This window comes from Hypomesus transpacificus, chromosome 14 (genome assembly GCF_021917145.1).
Source record: "Hypomesus transpacificus isolate Combined female chromosome 14, fHypTra1, whole genome shotgun sequence".
NCBI lineage: Eukaryota > Metazoa > Chordata > Actinopteri > Osmeriformes > Osmeridae > Hypomesus > Hypomesus transpacificus.
The window spans coordinates 15,588,765-15,610,932 of record NC_061073.1 but is presented as its reverse complement, the minus strand read 5'-3'; the positions used below and the strand labels follow the sequence as shown (position 1 = coordinate 15,610,932).

At 47.7% G+C, this 22,168-nt stretch overlaps 2 protein-coding genes and 1 non-coding gene across 3 annotated transcripts; 1 reads left to right on the top strand and 2 right to left on the bottom strand.

Annotated features, from left to right (window-relative positions):
- Positions 1–1,666: 1,666 nt before the first annotated feature.
- LOC124476963 (trichohyalin-like) lies at positions 1,667–8,504 on the top strand. The gene is made up of 22 exons (XM_047034434.1): positions 1,667–1,768; positions 1,901–1,998; positions 2,116–2,257; positions 2,363–2,488; positions 2,582–2,707; positions 2,809–3,102; positions 3,205–3,434; positions 3,541–3,805; positions 3,925–3,992; positions 4,075–4,138; positions 4,275–4,386; positions 4,549–4,582; positions 4,688–4,760; positions 4,890–5,024; positions 5,122–5,195; positions 5,307–5,391; positions 5,649–5,739; positions 5,939–6,021; positions 6,301–6,414; positions 6,504–6,605; positions 6,748–6,954; positions 7,984–8,504. The coding sequence occupies exons 1-22, from the start codon at positions 1,757–1,759 to the stop codon at positions 7,990–7,992; spliced, it is 2,544 nt and encodes an 847-aa protein (XP_046890390.1). The 5' UTR covers positions 1,667–1,756; the 3' UTR covers positions 7,993–8,504.
- A 4,260-nt stretch (positions 8,505–12,764) lies between these two features.
- On the bottom strand, positions 12,765–22,042 carry LOC124477175 (AT-rich interactive domain-containing protein 3A-like). Its single transcript, XM_047034812.1, has 9 exons — positions 21,597–22,042; positions 20,265–20,849; positions 17,397–17,474; positions 17,211–17,283; positions 15,786–15,969; positions 14,925–15,175; positions 14,325–14,588; positions 14,124–14,213; positions 12,765–14,016 (listed from the first exon to the last, which is right to left on the bottom strand). The coding sequence occupies exons 1-9, from the start codon at positions 21,621–21,623 to the stop codon at positions 13,877–13,879; spliced, it is 1,692 nt and encodes a 563-aa protein (XP_046890768.1). The 5' UTR covers positions 21,624–22,042; the 3' UTR covers positions 12,765–13,876.
- On the bottom strand, positions 15,397–15,547 carry LOC124477352. Its single transcript, XR_006957131.1, has one exon. It is a non-coding gene; the product is annotated as a small nucleolar RNA U109 (small nucleolar RNA).
- Positions 22,043–22,168: the final 126 nt, after the last annotated feature.

The window sequence follows — 22,168 nt, the reverse complement described above, 5'->3', positions numbered from 1 at the left end:
GAGACTCTATTTTTTGGTATTAGAGTAGACGCACACATAGAATGAAGACCAATTCTAATGAATTCAACAATACAACATTTAAAAAACGAAACTAACTGCTGATTTGGACCATATAACTAACACATTGAAATAGTCAAAAGCAGGGGATGTTGTTGGCACACATGGTTTGTAATGATATTAATGGGGAACAAGTGTTATTTTGGACCTTGGGGCATGTGGTATTTCTCACCTAGCTGTGGAGGCTTGGCAGATAGCTGTGTATTGGGGAAAGTATAGTCTAGTCATCATTTATGTCACTCCCTTACAGTATTATCAACCACCAGCATGTCTTGTCATTCTTTGGAGGAAAAGGATATTAACAAGTGGCTTTTCTAACATTTCGAAACTTATATTAAAACACAAATACCCTTCCATTAATCAAAATACAGTATACTACGATGCAAGCCACTTCGTTTGAAGCTATCGGGAAAGAACAAGAAGCAACAAACACTTGTATTACAGAACACAATGAGCCAGTGAGGTCATGTGGAGAGTATCTAGCAAGGGTTGGACTTCGCACACCCACAGCGTCCTGTGTGTCCTGGTTACCATGGATACTTTAAAGGGTGCATACTCAACAGCTTGCTCCTGCAATCACAGCAGACTTGATTAGTAACAGTGCAAGTGGGCATTCTGAGGGAACAGAAGAGGGCTTAAGCAGAAAGGTAGGAGGCAAGCAGCTTCTTTTTAGTGGCCTTTCTCGTGTAGCTTGCTGCTGCTTTGAAATCCGTAGACAATTGTAACTTATCGATGATTCTTAACAACTGCTGATGTTTTTAAGATGGTGTATTAGAGTGAAATGTCCATGTTCATTCTCGTTTGTTCGTGGATGTGTATGTGTTGCTGAAGAGGTTGTGTGACAAAGCTTGTGGAACAGACCCAGAGTGTGATAACTGTCAGGGTTTTGTTGGAAGTTAATAGAGAAAGATCCAGTAAACAAACACTGACACATCCAAGGAAAGTCTTCTATGAATAGTCATATACTCTTAGTTGTCACTTTTGTGAAAAGAAAAAGTAAAAAAACGTGTCATCGTTCTCGCGGGCAGAGCCCGCGGGGATGGAAGTGTGGGACGACGAGGGCTGGAGTCTTTCACCTAGAAAGAACGACTGGGATTTGGGTGTAATCGCCAAAACCCTTAGACCTTCACTCCGAGCCTCAAGTCCACTCTCCCTCTCTGACCTGGACATGTGGGACAGCAAGTCTCACTTTAAATCTCAGGTAATGGCAAATAGGCAGATTATCTTCACTTGAGAGAAAATTAAGAGCCATTTAAAATTGTATTTCTGTGTTCCTCCTCAGTCCTCAGCATGGTACAATGTGGCTAGTGTCTCCGGAGCAGGCTTCCTGTCCAAACTCAGCACCAGGCGAGAGAAAATGCCTTTTTCAGTGTTTTCTATCACACTTCATAGTGAACAATGTGCCCAAACTAATGTTTCTTTCTGTCCCAGCACTGGCAATGGTGGTTTCAGGCCGAATGAGCCAGGCATGAGGAGATGGCAGTCGATGTCCCGTATGGCTCCAGAGGGTGCACCGCGGTCCCTGTCCCCCTCTCCAGGAGCTGAGTTGCGGGCTGCCCTGACTGAGAGCGGCTTTCGTCGGGCAGAGCTGGTGCAGCGGTTGCGGGAGGCTCACGAACGATTAGACAGCCAGACAGACCTGTTGAAATCCAAAGACACACACCTACACCACAGCACAACCACAGCACAACTTCTGGATATGAAACACAAGGTAGGAGAAGACCCTTAGAGCACCTGGATTCATCTTCTACCTCTTTACTCTTGGCTGGTTGTCTTTGTGGTGTGTGTGTGTGTGTGTGTGTGACCCGGCCTCGCTTCACCCCCTGCTTGCTTCATCCCACAGCAGCTGTCAGAGGCGGTGAGTGCTCTTGAACAGGAGAAGGACGCAGCTGAGCTGTCCCGGTTTGAGGAAAGCCGGCGACGTGGAGAACTGCAAGACAAGTGAGCATCAATACTGTTTGTGTGTCGTCGTGACTTATGTTATGTGGGAGAATTGCTGATGATCAAATGCAGAGCCCAGGAAGTTTGTTGTTGATACGATTTACGACCATGATTAAGGGTCTTGCAGCTGGAGATGGACATGTTGAAAATGAGGTCGACTCTAGAGAAAGGTGGCAACATCCAGTCTGCCTCCATCCAGAAAAATCCTAGATCTCTTAGCAGCACATTACCGGTGACACAAGAAGACTTTTACAGACAGGTATGCCCAACAACAGAAATCTTGAAGCTCAGTTTCTTCCAATATGAAAATACAGTAAATTCCAATGTTGTTGATGATTATGACATTGATATTATGAATGTGTAGGGGAAGCAGAAAGCAGAAAAAGAGCTGATCCGATTGAAGGAGGCCCTGAGAGAGGCAGAGGAGAGGGCAGAGTTACTGGAGGCAGAGAGAGACCAGGCTATCCAGCAACTCCACTCTTCAAAAGAGGTCTGTTCTTTCATCACAAAGGAGAATATCGGTCAAACTCAAATTTCGCTGCTAATGTTATGTTCCTTCCACTCTCCTCTTCTACGGTCCTAGACTCAGCTAACAGTGTTGAGTCAAACTGAAGAGACAAATCAAAGACTGAGTCACACCATTCAGTCCCACAGCGAACTTCAAGACCAGCTGAGCGAGGCTCGTAGCAAGCTGGGTCAGGCTAGCCTGGTGAGTCACCTCAGCCATTATCCTGAAATGAAACACGACATCCTCCATCTTACACGACTTCCTGTCATGACCAGTCTCCCCCTCTCCCAAACCCGTCCCAGGAGAGAGACCTCCTGTCCACCAAGGTGCTGAGGATGGAGGACAGTGTGGAGGACCTGAAGGCCAAGATGTCTGGGGCACTGTCGGACAAAGATCGACTGCTACAGGAGAAGGCAGACCTGCATCAGAAGGCCCAGGGTCTGGAGCTGCAGCTGGAGAGGGCCCAGCGAGGAAGAGAAGGTTTCACTGACCAGGTGTGTGAGCTCCATGACCAGTTGGCTGAGGCCAAGGCCAGCATCTGCAAGCAGGGACAGGAGACCCTCTTGTTGACAGAAGAGCTGCACTCTGTTAGAGAGGTGAGAGCGTGGTGAGGACATTTTAATCGTTACACATGCATTGTTTTTGGATGTCTCCATTGTGGTGGCCTTTACCCATGTCCCCATCTCATTGGGCTCCAGGTTAACGAGAAGCTCAAAGTTGAGCTTGAGATGGTGAAACAGAAGCTTGAAACTGCTCTGATACAGCAGCATGAACTAGGGGCTGAGCGCGTGATACACACCAATCAGATTGCAGCACTGGAGACCGAGCGCTCACAGCTGATTGGAGAGAAGGAGGAGTTGCTTAATACTCTTCATCAGGAAGGGCAGGAAGAACTGGATGAAGTGAGGAGGAGGTGTGACCAGCTCAGGTAAGTGATGAGGAACATCAAACAGGAGTGGACAATGTGACTGTACTACAAACGACCTGTTGTTCGCTGGTATCGGCAATGAAAACAACAAGGCGTTTCTCATCAGAGAATTCCAGGAGGCCCTTGAGTCAGACAACCACACTCTGCGGGACCGCGGCCAGCACCTGGAGGCGGAGCTTCGGGAGAGGCAGCAGGAGCTGCAGGAGAAGGAGGCGGAGCGTCAGAGAATGACGGCAGAGACAGCCCAGTCCACAGTGGAGCTGAGGGGTGTGGCCTCTCACTGGAGTGACAAATGGCAGGAGGTTGCTTTGAGGTTGCAGTCCACACAGGGGGAGTTAGAGAGCCTCAAGCAGAACAACCCTGTGGATGCGGTAAGGCTGTTAAGAACCCATCTAAATGAAACACATAAAAGCACACTGTTTACTTATTAGGTCCTTTTCGTGGACAGTGGCCATGGAACAATTGATCTATCTAATATCTTGCATTACAGTTGCAAAAGGAGGCTTCTGAACTGACTGCAGAGGTTGAAAGGCTTAAGACAGAGAGCCAGAAAGACAGGCAAGTGTGCAAAAACAAACAAACCAAAAAATTGTTGTTTTTGTGTGACAGTTCACCTGTCATGAGGTTCTTTCCTCCCCAGAGATCAGATCCAGAACCTTCTCCAGAACAGAGCTGATTCGGAGGCCGATCTGTCCAGAGTCAAGGTGCTGCCCTTCCCTCCCAGCTGTTTCCTCATTTCCATCCACTGGTCTGCGTAGACGCTCGTGGGATTAGACTGTGTTCATCTGGATTACAGGAGCAAATTTGCCATGATCCATATGTGTCTATTTTATCCCGCAGAAGGAGACGGCTTCTCTGCTGAGGCTGGAGTTGGATGCCTGTAAACAGCAGTTAGAGCTGGAGGCAAACAGGAGCCAAAGCCTACTGCACACACTCAAAGGGAGAGGAAAAGGTAACATTATCATGCCATGTCTAAGACATCCTCAGTGTGATTATCATCAACCTGGTACTTAGTGAGCATATGCAACTCCTGTCCTGACCCCTTGAGAGATTTAGTGCATTAAAAAAACACCAGAGGGCGATAAACTTCCTTTTTGCATCCCTATGTCCACAGGTAGGGAGACTGTGGACAGAGGAACAGAGATGGAGTGAGTTTACATTATTGTGTGCCTGTTGTATTTTCATCTGCATTATTACATCTTAAAGAAATTGCATAAAACCTTACTTCCTTGATTTGTTTTGTCTAAACTTAGTGTACCACCAGAGACAGTGACACAGCCCGACACTCTGGACCAGAGGCCCTCGGGAACCAGTACCAGCCCAAAAGTCTGTCAGATCACTAAAACACCTTGGTCTCTGCTAGTCAATGTTATACAGAATGATCGTTGTTCTAGGGACAACCACCATGTTGCTATGTGGCATGCACACTGTCATGCATTGTTTGTGCGTGCACAGCAGGTCTCCCTGGAGGAGGTGGATGGGGAGCTTGGCCTGGTGAAGGTAGAGCTGCAGAAGGTGTGGGACATGCTGCGGGACAGAGACAGTGAGCTGGAGGAGCAACACCAGGAGCTTCAGTCAGCCAGAGGCCAGGTACAGGACTCCTGGACAGAGATGTTTTGGAAGGATACAGTCCCTTTTATTGCCTATTACATCACTCATCATCTGTTGTTATACATCCCATGACTAGATGAACCAGCAAATTAGTGAAGTTCAGAGGCTGGATCTGGAACTGACCGAGAGAGAGCAGGAACTTAGGGAAAAGTATGTATGCCTTCCCTGCGGACTTCTCATCAGAGCTAACTGGCTGAAGCGTCGACTTCAGCAGTGTGTTCTAGATGTCCAAATGACGTTTTAATGTGTTTCCTGTGGCAGGGAGCATAGCTTGAGGAGTCTGGAGAGACTGAGAGATGCAGAGAGGACAGAGGCACAAATTAAGATCTCTGCTCTTGAGCTGAAGGTAAAAGTCTGAATATTAAAGCTCTCCTTTAATTACATTTACTCATATCATCGTATATATATATATAAACAATATATAAATATAACAAATATATATATATATTATAACAGAAAACCCCCCCAACTAATAATCAAACTTGCTGTTTCTGTAAACTGATAAACTGATCTTGTACATTCACGCAATTATTGACAACTAGGTATGTAGTACATAGATCTACTTTAAAATCTACTTTATCATATTTTTTGCTGGACATCCAGCTTGTTACACAGAAGGACCAGGCTGCAGAAGAAGGTCACAGCGCTGAGAACCAAGAGGACGTCCTCAACGCACTTCGGTCCCAGCTGGAAGGTCAGTCTCATTATAGCTGTTCTTTCCTTCACGCTCTGCTCTACAGAGTCAAGGCGTTACTTATTAAACACTCACAAAGCATCTGAATCCATATTGAATTCCTCAACTGACATCAAACAACGAGTACATATCGATCCTGAATCACATCCAAGCTTGAGAGGCTTCCCCTCAGGTGCTGTGTGTGTTCATGTGATCTCAGAGAGCAGGAGGCAAGCCAGTCAGCTGGAGAAGGACAGAGACCAGGCGGTCCAGAGGCTGCAGACGCTGCGCCAACTTCACCAGGTCCTCATAGCACTCTTCATTACATTTACATTTACATTTAGTCATTTAGCAGACGCTCTTATCCAGAACGACTTAAGTACAGGGACATTCCCCCCGAGGCAAGTAGGGTGAAGTGTCTTGCCTAAGGACACGTCGTCCGTTGGCACGGCCGGGAATCAAACCGGCAACCTTCTGATTAATAGCACAGCCATCTGACCCCCCCTCTTCACAACTCTGATGCTGTGACATTGGTTACACTGAAAGATTGTAAGCGTTTGGTATCGACCTCCTTCTCCACAGAGTAAAGAAGGGAAGCCCCCTTTAGACAGGAAAAGGAAGGGTGAAAAAGAGGAGAAAACCGCTGCTCTGGATATTGTGGACCAGGAGAAACAGAGAAGACTGGTTACCGAGCAGGTAGAATGATTATTTAAAAGAAAAACAGCTGAGATGCCAAAACTGTGGGAAATATGATCAAACATTCGGTGCGCATGTGTGTGTTCTAGCTAAAGACCCTGTTTAAAGAGCGCGAGCTGCAGGGGCAGACCTGTGACCTTTCGGCAGGAGATCCGAGCGACGGGCGCACACAGCAGTCCACAGTCATCAAGGTAAAGGACAGAGCAGACGCGTCGCCACTCATTTCCACGGAGATTTGCGAGATGGGTTTGGTTTCACGTCGACGTGCTAGGAAAAGGTCACTGTAGACCTGTTCAAGGTTTTTCTATCCCACTCGCTTCTTTGCTTCGGCAGAATGCAGTAGAAACTCTGCAAAGCCAGAGGAAGGAGGAGCAGCAGCAGGAGCCGCTGAGGGACAGGGGCCACCAGCAGGGGGCAGGACTGAGGCCGGAGCAGACGGAGCAGGAGCGGAGGGAGGAAGTGGACTGCCCAGACAGGAAGGAGGAAGAGCAGAAGGAGGTGGCTTGTCTGAGGGACCAGCTCCACAACAAAGCACATATGGTCAGATGTCTTCCTGGTCTCATCGCCTACCACTGCACCATCATTGTATAACCGGCCTCTGTAATCACTCTGCTTTCTAACACAGGAGACTCACTTGCCAATGAATCTTCACACACACACACACACCCCTCCCCCAAGATAATAATGATGTTAACAGGCATGATCATGATACTTCAGATTAAGCACTGAAATTAACGCTCTGGGCCCCTTGGACCGATCAGGATTGCACACATATATACATATAAGCACATTTGTGCAGACTGCCCCTAATTCCAGTCTCTGTCTTAATCAAGAGTACGTATGGAAAGAAGGGATTCAGGATGCAGCATTGAGTTAATCTCCCATATGATGCTCCACTGGGAAAATAATCAGATTTGGATCTGAGAAACTGAACGACCTGGTCAAGAGCTCAGATGCACAACATCTACCCAGATAGCATTTCAGGACATACCCATCACTAGCTTGCATCAAACATGCAGTTAGCCGCCATCCTACATTATGGCGACCTAGTGGTGAATAACACAAGATAACCCATCAGGCTAAAAACCACCATTTTGTCTTACCAGATGTCAGCAATGAGCATGGAAATCAGCAATCTGAAAGACAAAAATGAGAATCTCCTCAAAGGTGAAAGTGTGACTTAATCGAGTACAATCACCAGTCTAGGAGAATCATTTTTATTCTCTTGATCTGGGTTTTCTCTCCCTTAGTTTTACTTCTACTCTTCTGGAACGAGCTTTCGGCATTAAGACACCCTGAACAGGGTCTTTTCCACAAGAAACATCCCTACTAACCTTAAATCCTAATGACACAGCATAATCTAAACAAAATCTTTAAGCAATAAGAGATTTGACTTAACCGATTGATTATTTCTCCAGTTTATAACTCCTGTTCTTTTGGTCTCGCTTGTGTGGCACCTTTCCTGTTACTTTTCCCGTCAGATCAACAGGCACTACATCATTCCGTAGCTCATGGGATTTGATTCCTTCCTTTTGGAATTTGATTCCTTTGTATTTTTTGTTGACCTAGCCAAGCTAAGGTTCCAGCAGCAGATCCAGGGCTTGCGTGCCGCAGCAGCCCAGCATGCTGAGAGGAAAGCAGTGACCAGGGTGCCCAGACTTACAGACCCTACCCTGGAGGACCACCTGGGGGCTGGGACACCCCTCCTCTGTGGAGATGGAATTTATCTGGCTCGACAGGTGGAGATCTGTTCTAGTCCTGACGAGGAGGAGGAGTGGTAGAGGGGGGGCAAGTTACTTGTTGCATCTCACAGTGGGAGAGCCCAGTGTGTGTGTGTGTGTGTGTGTGTGTGTGTGTGTGTGTGTGTGTGTGTGTGTGTGTGTGTGTGTGTGTGTGTGTGTGTGTGGGAGCAGGTACTGATAACTGTGATACTACTATACTGTGACGACAGTACACACAGCCTCAACATCGAACACCTTGGGCAAGCTTTGTGTGGAGGGTAATGCTATGCTTGCTGATGATTCCCATCATGGCACTTGATTGTGGAGACAAATCAGAGACTAATCAAACATTTTTCCAGACTAATCCATGTGATTATCAATCAACTGACTCAACTGACTCAACTGACCCAACTCATATGGGTCATGAGTGTGATGCGTTTGTACATGAATACAGAAGAAATAAATGGTACTTGACATTAAACGTGGAAATGTGTGGAAAACAATGATGGAACAAATGGTTTATTGCAGATCAAAGCAGATAATACATGTATTTGTATACAGAGTTACATGTGAAGGAGTCAACCAGACTCACGAGAGAATATAATTCCTTCATCAGATCCCAGTTGGCTTTAAACTTAGAGAACTGGGTCCTGATTGGCTGGCGGACTCAGTCACCTCCGGTTGGACGGTGTGCCACCGTGCCCTCTCCACCTGTGCCTGGCTGCACATGTCCCTCCAGTGGCTCAGACCTCCCTCGGAGGCCTCAGGACCAATCAGGACGCGTCCAAGCACCGTGCTCTTTGAATGGGCTTGCTTCTGTCACAATAGAACAGGGAAGGGGTGTTGTGATTTCTGGATGTATTCAGGGGCATCTTTTGTAAAGTAATACATACTTTCTTTGCTGAAGGGTAGGTTGTCAGCGCCAAAGCAGTTCCCACCTGCATGACAATGAATTCCAACTGGAGAGGAAGTTGATTGACATCTCCAGGAGGCAGCTCAAACAGGAAAGGGGAGTTCCACACTGTGTTTGCCCCACCTACCCCCTTAGTCTCCCTTGTGCTAATCACAACTCCCTCCTGGCGGAGGTTGACGACCACCTGGTAGTCTGTGTGGAGGTGCAGACACACAGTACAACACGTTCAGTCGCAGATAGGAAGGCTTGGATGATTACTGACTTATTATCAACCTAATGTACAGAAGAAACGGGTTTAACATACTCTCTGTTTCATCCACATCCTATCGAATCAAACTTATTTTTGCATCAATGGATCGAATGGACAAATAAGAAACAACCTAGTCAGTCTGACTGTACCAAGACAGGCTCTGTTAGATCAGTCAGTGTTAGAGGGGATTGGAACATCGTCTGGAGGATTGTAAGTAGCGAGTGAGGGATTAAAACCACAATGTTATTAAAAAAAGGGATGATCTCCAGCCGCATTCACATCCAGTAAGACACGCTTTAATCGCAAAACATTAAAAGCAAACATGAAGGCTTACTTTATACCTCTGCCCCTAAAAAGCAAAGCTCAGGACATCCCACGCAGCTTGCACAATATCCCTACACGCTGTGACCTGTAGGCACCATGGATATCCTCTGTAGCAGGACAGCCCTGGGTCAGTGTCCTACCTTTACATCGTCATTTAGCAGACGCTCTTATCCAGAGCTATACCTGGTGATAGTGAGCCATGCGTGAGGTTGTCAGCCCTCAGCACCATGGCCTTGATGCGGTGTCCTAGAGTTTGGTACTGGAGCAGGATGAAGAGTTGACCGAGGGGCTGTGACGTGCAGCTTCCTCTTCGGCCTGTCGATGCATCCTGGGAGGTCAGGCTCTGGGGTCAAAGGGTACACATTCACCGGAAAGCGAGGGAGAGAGAGGCATAATTACGATGATCTCATTTCGGGCAATGTTTTTCCACATGAATCAAAAGCTGCATTTGTAAAGGAAGCTTAGGCGTTTCTATGATCCCTATCGCTAAAAAGATCATGCCCTTCACTTTGATATGCTACACATGAAATGACAAACACTCATTTAGATGCTGTCTTCTCTCTGTAAGATAACCCTCACCCTGTGTTATTTTTATTTTTTTTTACATAAAACCCCTTTCCGGCACATTACCCCAATTTCAACTGATAAATTCCATCTGTCTTTGGTAAAAGAAATATTTTAAAAAATGTGTTTTCCTCTACACATGCGTCAGTCCACGTCAAATACCTTTTTAAGCTTCCACTTGTTTGGACTAAGCTCCTTAGTGACATGCAGGGGACGATCTGGATGCCAGTCCTTTCCCCCGCACTGCACCTCCAGTTCCCCCAGAGGGGAGCCTCTCGCGCTGGGGGGATCACGCGTGTACACAGCCAGCCTGAGCACGCAGCGCTGGAGCTCCTCCACGCAGCCCACGTTCAGCACCAGACCCAGGGTGTGGGGCTCCCTGCCGAGGCTGGGCCGGACCGCGGCTTGCACCGGGCAGGGGCACATAGGGGCCAGGCTACCCAGCACAGACACCTCCTCCAGCCTGTGGGAGGCCCGGGAGATGCCCAGCACACTGACAGTGAGGGTGCCATGCTCTGGAGAGAAGGCCATACTGAAGTCCAGGCTGGGGCCTGGCTGCCTGTAGCTGGACCCGTAGTGCAGCGTAGCCAGGGGGATAGGCCCCTCAGGCATGGAGGAAGAACAAGTGCTGGTGAGTTTGCTGCGCTCGCTGTACGGAGAGCCGTCGCGAGCGAGATGCCCCGTGGCACTGCAGCGGCGCTCCAGCGCCCTGCGCGTTCTGGACAGCATCCCGAGCCTGGGGAGGGAGCCGAAGGAGGCCCGGCCCTGGGCCATGGGTCTGTAGACGGGGGAGGAGAGGCAAGGGGTGCTGAGGCGCCGCAGGGGGGAGTAAGACTTGTTGTGTTCCTTGATTTCCGAGGCTGGAGAGCGGGGGGAGTAGGGCGTGCTGACGAAGTTGTCATTGGAAGCCATCGGGCTGCTGAAGGTGGAGGGGAACTCCTGGACGTCCCCGTCCAGATCCTCGTACTGCTCCCGGAGTGCGGAGGTCGCCGTCGGAAAGGCGACCGGCTCAACCAGGACTGCTGTCACAAGCTCTTTATCTTGGTGAGGGCAGCCGTCACTCATCTTCACGCACAGGACACAGCCCAGGATCAGACAGAGGCAGAACACCACCAGGCCAACGATGAGGAGAACTTGAAGGTGAACTGTACAAAAGTGGACAATGGTAACATTTACAACAGACGCACAGATAAGGATTGCCGTTGCCACTGCCCGACTGAGCAGAATCACATCTATGCTATTTCTGTCACCTAAAAGAAGATGCAAGGGGGCTTTACCTTCTAGTTGTTTGGTGAACAACACCTGGATAAGCAGCCAGAAGAAAAGTAAGACCATGATGCCTTCGATCATCCCCTTGCAGCAAAACAGCACCACAGACTGGCAGAGAGACTGGCCGGGGTACTCTTCGTCGTGGTACGGCATGGTGCCTGCCGTTGTGCCCTCCTGTAGCAGAAACTATGGAACACAAGATGAGCTCACTCCATACTGAAAGTGCTCAGTGGTTCAGTGCAGATTCCATGATTCCATCTGGAGTAGTATTGTTCTCTTTCTTACAAGGACCAAAAACGTTTTTGGTCCGCACTAACCCAAAATTAAATTCTGCAGATTTGATTCTCCAGTTTTTCTTCGCTTTTTTGTTGTTGTTTCCTGATAAATCCGAGGACTCCCTTTCTCTCTTCTTTAGATTTCCTCTTCAGAAGTCTCTTGGTTGCCCGGTGTTTGTTCAGAGTGCTGATGTCACTGGGGCACACAAGCCAAATCTCTGCTTGTGTTCCAATGAAAGCGTTCAACATCACAATTCTGTTGTAGTCTTGATGACATGACAAAGTAGTTGGAAGCATCCAACCTGCTCATTTCACTACTGACGCAGATGGGCGCACCCTCAGTGTTAAAGCATCTTCGCTAAGCTCATCATCCCAAAACACAAAAAAAGTATAATAAAAAGTCTGTTGAAAGAAAGATATTTGACTGTTCTCTGAACACTGGGAAAGGATAGGTTCTATCTAGCGAGTCTACGAGATCTATCCAGACGGGCTCCACCTGCTGACACCATCAGTGGTTGTTCTGTGAGAAGGCGGGGGGCCGTGGGCGGAGACACAGCTCCTGATAACTCCCACCTCCCGCTGCTCCACCTCCCGCTGCTCCTGTGCTCCAGATGCCCGTCCAGCACAGACACTGGTACACATCCACAACAGTGAAAACCCTTACACCCCCCCCCCCCCCCCCCCCCACACACACAAGCTGTCTCATACATTAGTGCGTCCTCAGTCATCTGTCTGGTAGAAACCAGAGTTCAGGGATAAACTCTTCTCTATCCACGGTTAAACGTACAAACTGATTCTCCTCCGTGCACTCTCACTATCAATCCATTAAATTATTCCAATGCTCTCACATCAATGACACTAGAAATTTGAATGATTACAAATGGCACAGACAGACAAATACAACGATGCACTATTTTCCAGAGTAGTCTCTGAGAAGAGGGTGCTAGCACCACCATCTGGCTTTGTAAGTTCGATGCACACGTCACTTGACGAATTGATGGCAACAACAAAAAAAACAGGCTTTAATACAGGTTTTCACATCAGATTTTATTTCCTCAAGGCAATGTCCACATAGGAAATACATTGGGTGATTATCAAAAAGACGATTTGTTTCCTACAATACAAAACAGGTCTTTGGTTGTCTGCTGTAGCATTCCCAAGTCATTCTGCGTAGTGTGAGAGGTGTACAGGATATTGATTCTCTGATTGCATACAGCAGTATTAAATAAGGACAGGCCATATGCTTCCTGCACTGATTCAAACACTCCATCTAAAAATGAAATTAAACTACTAAATTACAACACAAGCAACTCTTTTGTTAGAAAGTGAGGTAGACCTGGTTGAACGTCCCTCTGATATTCTTCAGATCATTGCAAAAGATTAATGAACATTTTTTTGAAAACACAAAAAGGTGTGGGTGTGTTATGGAACAGAATGAACAGCCACTGTAATCAGGGAATCCATCTTGGCCTAAGACATTCCTGAGAAAGACCCTTTCCCAAAACATGGAAAAGTAAATGAGGTAAGAAGTTGATTGATTATAAACATCTCGCCCCCTTCTGAACTGCAGCCAAATGTATCCAAGGCTTTTTTTTAGGGTTTTCCATAAATATGCATGGACACAAAATGGTTACAAAGACAGATGATTTTGTCTTATTGCTAGAGACGAACATGTAAACAAGTGATATTCTGTATTCATTGGTCCACAGAGGAGGTAGATACCCACCCAACTATCATACAGCGTTACTGTCTTAAAAGCTGCATTTGTACAAGACTCCTTTACCATTTCTGCAATTCTAAATATTTTCATAAAGAAATTAAAATCAAGTCTACAGACCATCTTGATATGACTAATGCTAATACAAACAGTTAATGAGGAAGAAATTCACAAATACCAAACTCAGTTTGAATTCACAGTTGACATAAGGAAAATGAAAGACACAAAAAAAAATAGTTTTCACCTGTAACACACAACGTGATGAACCACTGTGCGCAACTCGTGGGTGCGACGGATAATATTATCGTCAAGCAGGAGGTGTATGGCAAGGGAAGGCAATTGATACGTTTCCACAGTAGAATTTGGCTGATGTATCTAGCTGTTAGATGCATTCTGACAGATCCATCTGAGCTGAGAGAAGTGATGCACTCAGTTGGGACCCTTTGAGGACGAGGGAGATGAGGAGGAGGTCGGGCTGTGTGTCGACGACATGCTGCCAAACCCACTCTGACCAGCTGTTGTCATGGACACCAACGAGGCTGCAGAGGACTTCTGGGCATACAGCATTCCTAGAGAGCAGATCGATAAATGTGTTTGTGTGTGTGAGTGTGGGGGGGGGGGGGGGGGGTCACCATGGGGACAACAAACCCATGTAGAGAGAACAAAGATGACCCACCTGAGTAAAGAGTGCCATTCACCTCCACTGACACACTGATGCTAGCAGCCCCGTTGGTGGAAATACTCAGAGACAGATCTTGTTTGCTCTCTGGGGGGGGGCGGGAAGAGGAAGGGCAATTTTAATAACCTGCATCACAACCACTCCAGTTTCCATCTCCATTAGGTGCAGCATTGCGCTGCACCATCGCAGGGTACTGACCATGGTCGTTGTTGGTTGCTGCTGGCTGCTTCACAGGGTTGAAGTGAGAGGCCATGGCCAGCAGGTTCTGCTGGAAGGCCTGCTGGATCAGACGCTGCTGCTGCTCCTCTGCCAGCCGCGCAATCTTCCTGTCTGGCCCCTCGCCCCCCGCGGCCCTCTCCAGCCTCTCCCTCAGGTGTTCCAGGGTGGCAGCCTGGGCCATCTGCTGCTGCCCAAGCCCCAGCGCCATGGGGAGCCTGCTGGGCAGCATGCCACTCGCGTCATCTGAGGAGGCACAAGGGGAGGGAGGGAGGGGGACTTTGATTCAACTCCTGTCATCCGATGAAGGACGGTGTCCTTGTACGACTTGCCCCGCTGTCACATGGACGTCCTGGATGTCGTAATGCATTTACGACAGCAGAGGGCGCAACGACCTGAACGCCGATGTCGCATTTAGTCACGCGGTGCGCACACTTGTGGGGGGACTGCTGATATCACAGATGCCATGCATGCCAAGCCTAAAAACAGACTCATTTGATATAATAACCTCAAACGTCAACAGGAAAGCAACACTCCCCGAGTGTCCCACGCTTCCTGTCCTCGACAGGACGGGCCACAAACCTGTTCTCCTCTTCAGGGCCTGGATGGGGGACGAGTGCAGGCCGTTGTGTCCAGAGGAGTGCGTGTGGATCTTGGGCGAGGAGAGGAGGGAGTGGGGGGCCGAGGCCTGCGATGGCGAGTAGTGGAACAGGCTGCTGTTGAAGCTGGCCCTCCGGCCCTCGCGCCGGTTCCCGTCGATGGCAGCCTGCAGCTCGCCTGGGGAGCTCAGCCCCTTCTTGTCACACTCAAACGGGTACAGGTACTTCATATACCTGCATGGACCACGAGGGAACAGATACTGTACAGCCAAATTTTTACATACGCACTTATCTATCTACACATACCCATACTAGAAGAAGACTTAATTTAGACGTGGGAGATGAACACACGTGCTGTGAGTGGCGACACCAACACTCACGCACTATTTCTGTCTTTGGATCTATCGCACACTAGCAACAAGCAGTCAGCGGTCTGTCCAGAGAGCATTAACTAGGACTGTTGGAGTTTTATACTACCGACTCAGTCTGTTCTCGAGAGACTGGTGGCCCTGTTAACTCCATGTCGTTTCCTCTAGCATGCCTGAACACCCGCATCCCAACACTGAGAGGGGCCACGACCATCCGAGGAGGTCACAGAGCATGCAAGTCAATCAATACATTTTTACATTCGACATATAGCAGACGCTCTTATCCAGAGCGACTTACAGTAAGTACAGGGACATTCCTTCCTTCCTTCCCCCCCCCCCCCCCCCCCCCCGAACCTGGGCAGCCGTGTCGAGGCCTCAGCCCACGAGGGACACGCTCTGCCTGCTCAGTCACCGGGTCGCTCCTCGAAAACGAATATATAACCGACACTAAAACGGTGAATAAGAAGTGAACTGACTGTGTGCGGAGTGTGAAGGCTGCGCTGGTGATGGAGGTGGGCAGGTTAAGGCCCTTGGTGATCTCCCTCCAGATCTTCTTGTTGATGACCTCCACCAGGCCTCCCTTCTCCGTCACCAGCTTGTAGAGCTTGTACAGGTCCAGCACCTGCTTGGCCATGATGGGGATGCGGTTCACCGGGGTGCCTGGGAGAGCACAGCGACAGCAGGTCAGAGGGGCCACTGAGCAACCAGATAACAAAGATGGCTGACTGATTGGAAATGGAGGTCCAAAATATATTTCTCTGTTATCTGAAAAACGATTGGAAGGTGAAATAGCAGGTGAACAAGCAGCTGGCAGACAATTAGTGCCTGCATGATAAATGGCACAATGTGATATTAGGTTAACATGGGGTTAAAATTCTAATCTGTTTGGATAGGCCCCTCTAATGAAGCTCCTTAAAGCAGATTGGGTGGGTGGCGGGGGGGTTAATCCAGCCCCCCTCTCTGTCATTGGCTGCACGGCAAGGCATGGGTCAGCTTTAGACACAGCATGGCTTGTCAATTCAAGGAGTGACAGCTTATGGTACCAATCCTACCTTGAAATAAATCCAATTTATGAGGAAGGGCCTCCAACAACAGTTGTTGTGACGAGAGATTACTTCCTCCTTTGGACATTTGTGCAACACACATGGCTTCGGATTTGGAAATGTCTACAACTCGGGGGTGGGTTAGGAAAGGCTGACATCTTGAAGGGAGGTCTCTGCTAATGCTGGGGAGTGGGGGAGGTGCAGGGTCTACTATTTACCGTCAACCATGGCAACTCCACAACATCTATTCAGAAGCGCCACAGAGCAACAAACCCTCTAGGTGAACCGTGGCCAAACAATACTGCAGTCTGCGTCACACTATGATGTGAAAACAAGGGCGATGCATTCACCATGAATGGTCATGATGATATTTATGACACCTGTTGTTCCCAGGGGCTAACCAGCCATAAAAAACGTTAGCCCCTCCCAACATGAGGAGTAGTGAACTGTGTATGAAGGGCCGCTAGTCTTGTCCCGTCTCTCTTCCTGTTTTGAAGCAGAGGCCCTGGGTGAGACACAGTCATCCATCATCCTTAGCTAGACAAGTGGGGGCCTCCTAATCCACCCTCGCAACACTGCCTACACAGACGCACACACACGCACAAATAAGGAGGGGTCCTCAAGTAGCAAATCTGGTTTTGGGGGGGCGGGGGGGGCGCAATTGCACTTGGCAATCTTATAGCGTTCAAGCTTGAGGCAACTGTTCTAACAGCCCAAACTGAAAATAGTGTTCTGCATGCTGGAGACATCCACCTGATGAAACTACAGTGTGGGTGACCGCTTCTTAAGCTTGGACGGTTGATCACGCCAAAGTGGGTTTTGGGACTGTAAAAAAACAACAAAAAACACCATGTTTACCTCTTTTCTGCATGAAGATGAACAACTCATCCAGGAACTCCTTGCGGTTTGGGTCACCGTCCAATTCGTAGAGCTGTGGGTAGAAACCAACTGTGAACACGGGAGGTAAACACTGGTAAAATACTGGTACAACCAGTATTAAGCTGCTGTTGCCTCAAAAACGCGTCGCGTGACCGTCTCCGTTACCTTGGCGAAGTCTCTGGACGGCTCTGCTCTGGCACGGCTCTGCTCTTCATTCTCCTCTGCCCAGCTCACGCTACCTTTCTAGAAACAAACAGCCAAGGAAAAGAACACTCAATGAAACAGCCATGTCGCTAGGTACATCGTGTTCAAGGCCTATACCCTCTGGCCAAAATCAGCCAGCAGCTGCAAAGATATCAGGAACGCCGTTAGGAAAGAAAGAGGGGGAGGGGGAGGGGGGGGAGGTCTTGCATTTATTTGCAGAGGGTGACCTCTGTGTGACTGTGTTCCTTTATACAGCTGCAAGGATTGATTAAAAGACATCCAGTTTGGGCCGAAGGACTTGTTCCACCCCCGATGTCGAAAAAACCTGTTCTATTCCCAAGCGTGAAGACCAGCCTGGGGGGGGGGGTTGGGGTGGCAACATGCTAAAAGTCTCCAGCGTTACATCTGGGGAGGGTTGGCCAGTGGTCGTCTAAGGCATAGCATGCTAGAAATCGAGGGTTAATAAAAAGGGGCCCTGCTCGTTAGGCTCCTTCATACAACACTCATCTCTCCTCCACCCCCCCCAGTCCATATCCTATCTGACAGTTGAGAGGGCCAAGAATGTGACACTTGGGGGGGGACACGAGGCTGTGCAACCGTGTGGAAAAGCCCACTGGGATGTTTTGTGTCTTGGTCAGCACTGATCGAGAGCCATAACGGCAGATAGTTTAGTAAAAAGAAAAACTGGTCCAAAAGTGGTCTACGTAATCCTGTCACATTGACCCCAAGCAGCATTGGTGGTAGGGTGACGTTTGGACAATCTACCCCTATTTTTTCGGCGTATTTTCAGGGCGTTGGGTTCAATTGTTCTGGCCGGATTGCAATCAATTGCAAACACCCTACAGTGCCCCTGAGAATACATCTGTTGACCCATTGCTTCGACAAAGCAATTTGAATAATGGCAGCCCATCTCCCCAGCAGCTATTGACAGTGGAGGGAGATCAACATGGCTCGTCCCTCAAGTCATCAAGCGAAAATAATAAACCCCTCCCCCCCTCCCCATTGATGAGGCAGAGACCTACTGTGGATCTCTTGACAAAGAGCCCCCTTAATTGCTACTTCTACATCTAACCAGTAGAATGTTCAAATATCATAGGTCATCCAACTCAATAACAGTCACTTAAGAAAAGCAAATCTTAACGTACATTGAGTACCTAAGGTTTTTTTCTTTTTTGGGGGGAGGGGGGGGGGGGGGGGGGGGGGCAGGGCAGGGCGGGGGAGATGTACTCATAAGATTAATTTTGTTCGGATAGTTTCCTGTAACTCACCCAGAGACCCAGAGACACTGCCGCAGGAGGGGGCAAATCTTTAATCCAAATTGAATTATTTGGCCTCTATTCTCCTGTCCGAGTGAAAATGTATCTGGCCCCATGCTGCGTTTTAAGGCTGCAAGTCGACTCGATCCAGGCGTCTATCGGATGCATTTAGATCCTTCAATACCATCAGCATTATCACACCATGTTAATTCTTTCGATTTTAAAGAGCCTATTATAGCTTGTAGTTGTCAACATTGGATAGTGAATCAGAAGAAGATTCCCAGAGAAACGGAAAGCAAAAGTGTAAACCATCTTGGTGTTATCATAACGCTCTTACTATTGTTTGTACCCACACAGGTGATCCTTGTCGACTACCCAGGCAAACTAAAAAACGAATCAGTTGAAATAAAACACATTGCGAGAACACACTCCTACAAAATTGTAAATTGATCACTCGCAGCTGTGCCAGGGTCTGCCGCCATAAACCGTTGCCTGGAGACGGCAATGGAGTGTCCATTGATGAAACCTTGCCCAGTGTGGCTGCAAGACGCTTCAGATTGAATTGAATTGGGTTTACTTAAAAAGGAAGACCCATGCTTATAAAAAGGCTGGGCTTGCATACAGACAAATATATAACAACTCATGAAGACAAGGGTCAGACAAGTATAGGTTGAACATTTTCCTACGCTTTTAAGACTAAAAGCATGCACTTTAAATCAATGTGTATTAAACTATTAAAGATCACTTCATTTTGTTTACCTATAAAAGAGAAAATATTACACACCCAAGTTAGTCAGTCTTGATGCTGTCCTTTGTACAGAAGGGTATTAAAGCAATACCACTCCCCATCAATTTGAGTCAGTAGGTGAAGTTTGAAGTTTGAAATCTGCATACCGTGCACAACATGCAGCCAGCATGCTATAGTCTACACTAGAACACAACGTCACTCTCCAGTTCTCTACGTCACCCTCACCCCTATTACATCTCTACCAGCTGTTTCAGAGTTCACACCCAACACGGGAGGATTGGACCGGTGCCAACGGCGCTGAGCCCTGCCAAGAACGCTTGCTCCGAAAAGCCACATGAGGTGAAGAAAAGTCTGAGGTGGGAACTGCAGCTGAAATAAGCTGCAGTTGGCTCCCTGCCAGAGGACTCACATCTTCCTTCACAACAGGAGGCCTCCTCAGGAGCAGCGTGCCAGAGATAAGACCTCCACCCCCAACAGGAGCAGGTCAACAATGTAATGAGAGTGGGATATAAATCACATACAATAGCCGGAGGGGGGGGGGGGGAATTGTTTTCAATTTCTGGAAAGGGATGGAAGAGATGGAAATGATGTTCCATTTCTTTCCATCTCTGCCATTGCCATTTGCATCTGCAAGCCATTTGATGCAATAATTATTTTTAAAAGAAGTCTGTCCAACCTGTTAGTTTGAAAGAATGGCAAAAAACATCTCTTGGATGTAGATGGTTCGAAAAAAAACATCCTCAATGATTGGCGCATTTGACAGAGGCCAATGGTATGCCAATATAGTAACAGGGTCACAATGATCACCAATACTGTAGAACTTACTTGCTTGAATTGTTCATCAAAACTCCAGTCAGTAAGTCCATTGGGTGATGTGAATGAATGCTGGTCCAAGGGAGACAGCTCCTTTTCCTCGGGTTCTTGTTTGAAAGTCATCGGAGGTGAAGTGGCTGGCTGATCAGTGGGAAGTGATGTTGAAAAAGGAGTAAAAGAAAAAATAGAATTTTGCTGGAGTGGGGGCTTCTTTAAGTTGAGTGCCAAAGCATCTTCACCCTCACTGTGCTCCTCGTCATCCATGTCGTCATCCTCTTCATCGTCTTCCCCACCAGAGCCTTGTTCGTCGTCTTCGTTCTCATAACCTACACCCGCTCTGCTCTGGTAGCGATCGGCAGTCTGCTGCTGCTCTGTTTGTGTCCTGTCGATGCTCTTTCCTCGGAAAGACGAGTCAAGTGGGGCACCTGAGACTCTTGCTGCCGCCACATGCTTGGCAAACGCGAGCTGGGCTTGACGAAGGTGCTTCTCCTCGCGTTCCAAATGCAGTTTGGCTTCTTGCTGCCTCTGGAGATGTTCCATCACTGCTCCCAGTCTAACGCCAACTGGACTCCCATGGCACCCTGCTCCCAAACTGTCCTGCAGGAATAAGATTTAACAAGACATATGTTATGTCATATACACGTCAAATAGGTGGAGCTAAATCATAAATAAATTGACCCTCAAGACAGTCTTACCGTAAACTCTAGGCCTAGCCTTCTCAGACAGCAACAGCTGTATGTGTTAACTTGGAAATAAAATGGCGGCACAGAAGAGCCAAATCGTAGCCACAACTTATTTGTAACTTCAGGATCAGAGAAAGCGTGATACACTACTAATAGGGCAATAACGTATCATTTGTTATAATAATACAACTGTGCATTAAAACGTTTTACTTGAATGTGCTCAAACCACCAGGTAAAGATTTAAACCGCAGAAACAGTAATAGAAGGTAGGCCGACTACAGTAAATAATTTCAAATTGATCCAGTTGACCTACACGTGCCCGAGCAGGTCAAATTTAGGTTCATTTGAGAGCTTGATTTATAATTGAAACCCCGGCAAATTGGTCGAAAGGGATATGGTCTGTGTTTAAAATTGGAAACAATTACAACAGATATGTAATATATTAAAACGACTCATTGTTTCAAAGCTAGTCGGAAGTATCTCGGGCCACTTGGCTACAAACAAGTCGCAAATGATCTGCAATAGCTGCAATGAAGATTTTAAATGATCCAGTACAAACTTTTAAGGTGCGCTGTATTTTGTTTAATTGCAATGTAGCCAATAGTTGAAAAGTGACAATTACTTGATAAGATCACTTCCACATGTTAAACGCCGAACTTACCATTTCAGGCTTTGAGTTGTCCATCATTAGATCACTTCCAGTCACACCTTTTCCAATGCCTTCCTGTTGCTTGTTGAAAATCTATTTACACGATCATATCTCTCCACAGCTAATTAAATTAAAAATAACCAATACCAAAAATACCTCAGAACCTTGGTGATTAAAACTGGCGAGGGCAGTAAACAGCTCTGCCCAGCCGCCTCACCTACCCTGGCCACAGCGTATAGAAACTCAAACATCCCTAGCCTGATCTTTACAGAATACCCCACCCCCCAAATTGTAGGCTACACGAAGACCCGCCCAGACTTGAAACTTAGTTGACCTTACCCTGTGCAATTCACGGCGATACTCATACATTTACATTTAGAAGACGCTCTTATCCAGAGCGACTTACAGTAGGCTTAAGTACAGGGACATTCCCCAGAGGCTAGTAGGATGAAGTGCCTTGCCTAAGGACACAACGTCATATTGCACGGCCAGGAGTCGAACCGGCAATCTTATGATTAATAGGTAGGCCCTACTCCACATTAGTATTGTGAAATCATTAGAAACCTGTTACTAATGTTCGTCAT

Coding starts and splice junctions, on each gene's coding strand:
- LOC124476963 (XM_047034434.1), top strand. Junction 3,435..3,540: donor AGGAGGTGTGACCAGCTCAG/GTAAGTGATGAG, acceptor GTTTCTCATCAG/AGAATTCCAGGAGGCCCTTG. Junction 3,806..3,924: donor AGAACAACCCTGTGGATGCG/GTAAGGCTGTTA, acceptor CTTGCATTACAG/TTGCAAAAGGAGGCTTCTGA.
- LOC124477175 (XM_047034812.1), bottom strand. CDS start 21,623: ATGATGGACAACTCAAAGCCTGAAATG. Junction 15,970..17,210: donor CATCTTCATGCAGAAAAGAG/GTAAACATGGTG, acceptor GTGCTCTCCCAG/GCACCCCGGTGAACCGCATC. Junction 14,589..14,924: donor GGCCCTGAAGAGGAGAACAG/GTTTGTGGCCCG, acceptor GTGCCTCCTCAG/ATGACGCGAGTGGCATGCTG.